The sequence below is a fragment of the Hyperoodon ampullatus genome (assembly GCF_949752795.1).
Source record: "Hyperoodon ampullatus genome assembly, chromosome: X".
Taxonomy (NCBI): domain Eukaryota; kingdom Metazoa; phylum Chordata; class Mammalia; order Artiodactyla; family Ziphiidae; genus Hyperoodon; species Hyperoodon ampullatus.
Genome location: NC_136913.1, coordinates 44,226,351 through 44,233,572, shown reverse-complemented (window position 1 = coordinate 44,233,572; position 7,222 = coordinate 44,226,351). Strand labels below are relative to the sequence as shown.

Sequence of the window (7,222 nt, the reverse complement as noted above, 5' to 3'; positions counted from 1 at the left end):
GATTAATGTCTACTACCTCATGCTCTCTCTGGTTGTGAGCATTGAGAGAGTGTATATGGTCAACATAATGTACGACGGCGCAGTGCCTGCCGCATTCTGAGAGCTCAAATGTTAGCAGGTATTATTTATTATCCTAATGTTGAAATTTCTGCACCATTTGGCCCCTGCCTACTTCATCTTGCCGCTCTGTCCAGTTTTCCTTGGCCTCTGCCTGGAATTTGCCTTTCCTCTGTCCCAAGCCTCCAACCTTGTCTTTCAAGATGGGTAGAGGGTCTCCTGAGAAGTCCTGTGTGACCCCGTCCACATTCTCACTTCTATCTACAAATATGTCTTTACTCCTTTCCCAGTAACTGTACTATCACCTTCCTGGGCAAGGGCTGTGATGCCTGACTTTTCTGTGTATCTCTTAATATCTGCACCCCCTCTAGGGCCTTGCAGGCTTACAGTAGACCCCTAATAAATGTTGGATGAATAAGGGAGAGTACATGTGTGTATTTGCTTTTTGGGTGTTTGTGTGTGTGTGTGAGACTGTGGTGAGTCCAAGTCTCTATGTGCATCTCACAGTGTCTTTCTCTAGTGTGTATGACAAGGGCTTATTTCCAGGTGTGTCAGATGGTGACTGAGTGTGGGACTCTATCTGTGACAGTTTGTGTCTGTTTCTGAGACAAGTGCATGTCTGTGTGGGTCTGTCTGTGACAGTGCATCTGTGGTTTCTTTCTGATAGGGTGGATGTCCGTTTGTATTCCTGTGACAGATTCTGGGTAGCTATTTCTGGACAGTTTCAGTGACAACACTGCATGTCTGCTGGTGTGTGTGTGTGTGTCTGTGACTGGGTCAATCCATGTCTGTTCTTGTGACACTGCCTATCTGTGGCTCTATCACATAAGTATATGTCTGCCTTTGGAGCAGTGCATGTGTGTCTCGAGCATCTGTGTGTCTTCCTGTGACAGACTCTGGGTCTCATTTCTGGGACAGTACAAGTCTTTCTGTGACACTGTATGTCTGATGGTGCCAGTATCTTTGTGACAAGTTCTGGCGGTATGTCTGACAGGACATTTCTGTGTCTTTGTCACATGGCAGTGTAGGTCTATGTGAATCTATCTGGAGTGCCTTTCTGTAACAGTGCATCTCTGGTGTCATTCTGGGACATAATTTTCTGGCAGCATGCCTGCCTGACAGTAGATTTCAGCCTCTGTGTGACAGTACATATGTACATGTGTGTCTAGGACGAGTTCATGTGAATGTGTTTGGCCGTATGTGTATTTCTCACATGGTGCTTTCTGTGTGTGTGTCTTTGGAGTGCATGTCTGTCCGCCTGCAGCATGAGGCCTATTTTTCCCAAATTTGTGACTGAGGGTATTTTACCACCTCGCTGAGCCCTCGTAGCCCCTCTCTCTCGCATCCAGAAGCACACCCCAAGCCACCACCACTCTGGCTTGCTCCCACCCCCAAGAACCCCACCCCCCTCGCCATTCCAGATTCTAGACCTGCTGACTGGGTTCATGGCTGGGTCAAGCCAGGTCTGTCTACGTTAAGGGTTCCACAAACACCCCACAGGCCGTGGCCTCCGGGCATGGGAACGGTGCCTTGGACCAGCGCTTCCCCTGAGGTGGTTGTCAGGGAGGTTAGCCCTCCCTGACGGCTGAACAGGTTCTTCCAGGATCCCCGGCTTCAGTTTCCGGGCGGAGGCCGCCGGGCGCTTAGAGGGCTCTGGTCCTGGTTTGAGGAGCACCCTTCCAGAGACAGGGTCCTGGATAACCACAGGCCGGGATTCTTAGAACCCTTAGAAGGCCTGGCGTTATCTCCGCGCTAATCTCGAGGCAGCGGCGGCCGACCAACTTCCTAGGAAAGGAGGGGGTGCAGTTTTTTTTTAAGTTTATATATTCACATACAGACACATATATAAAAACAACTCCGCGCAACAACCAAAACAAACGCGCTTGCTGCAAAAGGGATTCCCAAAACCAGTTTCCTCTTCGCACGCGCCCCCTCATTTGCATGCAGGCCCCGCCCCCGCGGAAGATCCGGGCATGTTATTTGCATAACGGGGTACTTGAAACGTTGAGGGTGGCATGCAAATAAGGGCTGGCTCCGATTGGCTGGGGTACAGCAGGTGCTGCGTCCGGATTGATCAAAGCCAAGTGGGCGGGGCCGTCGCCCGGGGCGACTCTCTCGGGAAGCTCGTTCCCTGCCTCAGTAGCGTCGGGGCTGGCGCGCGCGGCGAATTTTAGCGTTGCGCCTTTTGCCGGCTCTTCTGGGCCACCAGTTTCCTTACCTTCCACCCTGGTGCCCCTCAGTCCTGGTTCCCCGGCCTCGCTACCCCGGACGTCCACGCCTTGCGGGCTCAACGGACTCAATCTACGCAGCTCCTCCTCCATGTTGACTAAGCCTCTTCAGGGGCTCCCGGTGGCCCCCATGACCCCCACGCCGCCGCCAGGTGAGAGACTCCCCTACCGCGCGACCAGGCCGGGCGGGCTGAAGTGGTTGAGGGCGGCGCGGGGGGAGGGGGAGAGGGTCGCGGCCGGCCTCAGCACGCCGCCACCCTGACTTCCTCGCCTCCGCCTGCGTAGGAGGCAAGGACCGGGAAGCGTTCGAGGCCGAGTACCGACTCGGCCCCCTCCTGGGTAAGGGGGGCTTTGGCACCGTCTTCGCAGGACATCGCGTCACAGACCGACTCCAGGTATCCACCACGAGGGTCTTGGGAGGGCCAGGTGTGTGTGTGGCAGCGGCGGGAGCCCCGGGGCTGGGATGCTAATTGAGCGGGGAATGAGCCTACAGTGTGCGAGTGGTAGGGTCATGAGGGCCGGGATCCGGTTTGCTGAGGGTGTCTGAGTGCGCGCGCGCGCCTGTGTGTGTGTGGCGGTCCAGGTGGGTATGTGGGGGAAGGGGGTGTTTCAGGGCAAGGATGCTGGAAGTCCAGGGAGTGAGACTGGAGAGTGGGGGGCCGTGAGGACTCTAGACCTTGCGATCCAGGAGAGGTGTAAATATGTGGGAAGGTGGGGACCTAGAGTTGAGATTTTTGGGATTTTGGAGGCAGGTGTCCAGGGTGGAGCCGTGAGGACCAGGACCACCCCTACAGGGTTGGGGTGTCCTGGGGCTGGATGGGAAGATCGAGGGTTTGGGGCGTTAGGAAATTCGGAACTCGTCACGTGGAGTGAGGGGTCCTGAAGCCTTGAGAAGGAAGAGCCCAGGGCCAAAGATGGTGGGAGAGGTGTACTTGGTTTTGGAGACTTGGAGGGCAGGGGAGAAGCTCCAGCTCATTTGGGGTTGTGGTGTGGAGTGGTTGGTTGGGACCAGAAAGACTAGGGTGAGGGTCCAGACCGGGAGAGGTCTGAGGGTCATGTGCTGGCCCCCTCATCTCAGCCCGCTTCTTCAGGTGGCCATCAAAGTGATCCCCCGGAATCGCGTGCTGGGCTGGTCCCCCTGGGTGAGTATCTTTGCAGTCCTTTTTGACCTGGCGACGCCATCTCTGACGATGGATTTCGCCTTTCTATGGTTTGTATAACTCCTTGGGCCCTGTAACGGTGAGAAGAACACTCCTACCAGCCCATGTTTACTCCCCTGTGGTGATATCCACACCTCCATACAGTTCTGACTCACCCCAGTTCCCCTAGAGCCCTGGATTCTCCCCTCCCACCCTCCTTTCTCAGCCTCCAAACGTTGCCTCAGGGGCTGCCCGCAGGGCATGCTGGTGAGGAAAGAGGGGCAGAGGTCATTGGTTGCCATGGTGACGGTGGCTGCTTCTCTTCTGCCTTAGAGCGCTAATGGACAACAGGGCGGGTCTGGGCAAGTTGTAGGGGCGGGAGCGCTCCCTGGCGGGCTCTGGGGAAACTGCGCCTGAGCAGGCTGTGGGACCCAGAGGGAGAAGGTGCGCCTGCGCAGTAGCGGAATTTTCATCACCGTGAGAAAACCTGTCTGCGGCTGTGCAAGTCAGTGCACTGGCCGGCAGAGGGCCCTAGCTCAGGCAGGAAGGCTGCTTCTGGCAGTCCGTGTGCCCGCGCAGGGCTTCGAGAGTGGGGCGGGCTTTGTGACCAGTAACATGTATGCCTTTTATTGAGCACCGACTGTATGCCTCAGACTTTGCTTCATCATAAAAGCTTACTGTGTCCCAAGTTCCACTAAGTACTTTCATTCAACACGGTTCTAGATGCTTGGTGACAGTGACAAAATATCACATAATGACACTAATGAGTTCTTACTTTGTGCCAGTTCCTTTGCAGTTAATCACTTTTAGCCACTTAACAACTGTATATTAGCACCTAGAACGTGCCAGGTACAATTCTAGGCACTTGGCAAAATATTACATTTATTGAGAGCTCTTTTTGTGCTCTTTCTTTCACCTATTTAACAACTATGTATTGAGCTCTGCCCTGTTACCAAGCATTGTTCTAGTGTTTGAGCTATGGCAATGAACAAAGCAGACAAACCATCACACAATAATAGTATTTATTGAGTGCTAACTGTGTCAGATTCTATGCTATAAAGTGCTTTTATCTATTTAACGAACATTTATCAAGCAACACTGTGTGTAAGGTACTAGTCTAGTCTCTTTACAGATGTCAGTGGACAAAACAGATAAATTACTACGTAATAGTGTAGTTATTTTGTTAAGGCCTTCAAATAACCACCTTCATTTATTCCTCAAACATTTCCTGAGGGAATTCCCTGGTGGTCCAGTGGTTGAGATTCGGCACTTTCACTGCTGTGGCCCAGGTTCAGTCCCTGGTTGGGGAACTAGGATCCTGCAAGCGGCACAGCCAAAAAAAAAAAAAAAAAAAAAAAAAAGAACTGAGCTCCTATTACATGCCAGATGTGCAAAGGCTTTGGCTTTTTTAAAATTAATTTTTATTGGAATATAGTTGATTCACAATGTTGTGTTAGTTTCTGCTGTACAGCAAAGTGAATCAGTTATAAATATACATATATCCACTTTTACTTTTTTTAGATTCTTTCCCAATATAGGTCATTACAGAGTATTGAATAGAGCTCCCTGTGCTATACAGTAGGTCCTTACTAGTTATCTGTTTTACATATAGTAGTGTTAACATGTCAATCCCAATCTCCCAATTTATCCCTCCCCACCCCATAGCCTTAAGCTTGAATCGCCTTCCCAATGGCTATGTGAGTTTTAAGCCCTTAAGATGAGAGAACTGAGGCCCAGGGAAGGAAGCAGGTTGCTCAAGGCCACACAGTCAGGAGGCTGAGGAGCTATGATTTAAGTTCAGGCGAGAAGTCAGCCTCAAAGCTGCTAGCCTGATGTCTGTATTCTCTTTTCTCTCCCTGCTCCCCCCCCGCCAGTCAGACTCAGTCACATGCCCACTGGAAGTGGCACTGCTATGGAAGGTGGGTGCAGGTGGTGGACACCCTGGTGTGATCCGCCTGCTTGACTGGTTCGAGACACCAGAGGGCTTCATGCTGGTCCTTGAGCGGCCTCTGCCTGCCCAGGATCTCTTTGACTACATCACAGAGCAGGGCCCGTTGGGTGAAGGCCGAAGCCGCTGTCTCTTTGCCCAGGTAGTGGCAGCTGTTCGGCACTGCCATGCCCGTGGAGTTGTCCATCGTGACATCAAGGATGAGAACATCCTGATGGACCTCCGCTGGGGCTGTGCCAAACTCATTGATTTTGGTTCTGGCGCCCTGCTTCATGATGAACCCTACACTGACTTTGATGGTAAGGCTTCCCTAAATCTCTGGGGGGGGGGGAGTTTTCACCTTTTATCTTTTTGGCCTCTTGACATTTGACCTCCAGTGCTGGGATATCCTGTAACCCTTGATCTATAGTACACCTTTATAAGGTTCTTGAATTTTAATATTAGGGGCTTTCAAGCCTCGCCCTCTAATAAGTCCATCTTCTGACAGTGCCCTGATCTTGTTCTGGGCTCTTATTCTGATGAGGGGATCCTGCTATTAATCCTGAGTCTTCTTTTTCTGGTAAGGAGGTCCTACTGTACCTTTTAAGTGCTTTTATTCCATTGAGCTTCTATTCTGGTGAGGGGACCCTGCTCATACAGTGAGTTCTCTTAATTCTAGTGAAGCAACCATACTTCCTGGGGAGGGTGGGATGGGAGAAGGGCATTATCAGAGAATGGTCTAACCTGTGGCTTGTGTGCAGGGACAAGGGTGTATAGCCCCCCGGAGTGGATCTCTCGTCACCAGTACCACGCACTCCCAGCCACTGTCTGGTCACTGGGTATCCTCCTCTATGACATGGTATGTGGGGACATTCCCTTTGAGAGAGACCAGGAGATTCTGGACGCTGAGCTCCACTTTCCTGCCCACGTCTCCCCAGGTGAGGCCCCACCTGCCCTAGCCCACCAAACTTCATCCCTCCCAGGGATTGGTGCCCCCAACTCACTGCTAATCTCCTGTGTGCTTCTGATCTGCAGACTGTTGTGCCCTAATCCGCCGGTGCCTGGCCCCCAAACCCTCTGCCCGACCCACACTGGAGGAGATCCTGCTGGACCCCTGGATGCAGATACCAGCCGAGGATGCATCCCTCAACACTCCCAAAGGGAGTTCCACCCCTTTGGCCTGGTCCCTACTGCCCTAGTCCTGGCCAGGGCCCCCATTAGTTGGAATAGCCATCCCATGGCCACGCCACAGGGATAGATCTGTTGATCTGGTTTTACAGGTCATTAAAAATCCAGTGTTACTAGGGTCAGAGATTGGGGATCAGGGGTCAGAAGACATAAGCCAAGTTTACCTAGTCCCCATCCCAATCCTGCTAAGGAGCCTTCCTCCCAGAACGTATGCTCTGTTATTCTGGAGGGGGGGTCCTTCTTTGCTTCTTGTTTTGTTAAGGGTGTTTATTTGGTTGAAATTACTTACATTCTGAGCCTCCAGGGCTCTTATTCTGATGAGCAGTAGCCCCTACACTGGCACCTCCTGCTACCACCACACAAATTTAGTTTAAATGCTCTGACTTGGGCAAGGGTGCTTTCCTTCCAATACTCCAGCGGCTCTTATTTTAGCAAAGGGACACTTTCCCCTAGCCTAGGGTCCCATATTCAGTCAAGCTGCTTGCCTACCTCAACCCAGGGTTGTTTATTCTGGGGGAGGTAAGCCCTATTGTTGTCCCAGGGCTTTTGTGTGTGTGTGTGTGAGGGGACCCTACTCTGTTATCCCAAGTGCTCTTATTCTGGTGAGGAGAAACCCCACTTTCATGATTTGGGAGGGGATGGGAGATGGACACTACTAGAGTCCACTAGGATGGGGTGGATGG

General features: G+C 52.2%; 1 protein-coding gene across 1 annotated transcript; it reads left to right on the top strand.

The window, feature by feature from the left end:
- Window positions 1–2,241: 2,241 nt before the first annotated feature.
- Window positions 2,242–6,550, top strand: PIM2 (Pim-2 proto-oncogene, serine/threonine kinase; the record flags this gene model as incomplete). Its single annotated transcript, XM_079727925.1, has 6 exons — window positions 2,242–2,437; window positions 2,571–2,680; window positions 3,377–3,427; window positions 5,299–5,671; window positions 6,113–6,289; window positions 6,387–6,550. Exons 1-6 carry the CDS (start codon window positions 2,377–2,379, stop codon window positions 6,548–6,550), a joined length of 936 nt encoding a protein of 311 aa, XP_079584051.1. The 5' UTR covers window positions 2,242–2,376.
- Between the last annotated feature and the right edge of the window lie 672 nt (window positions 6,551–7,222).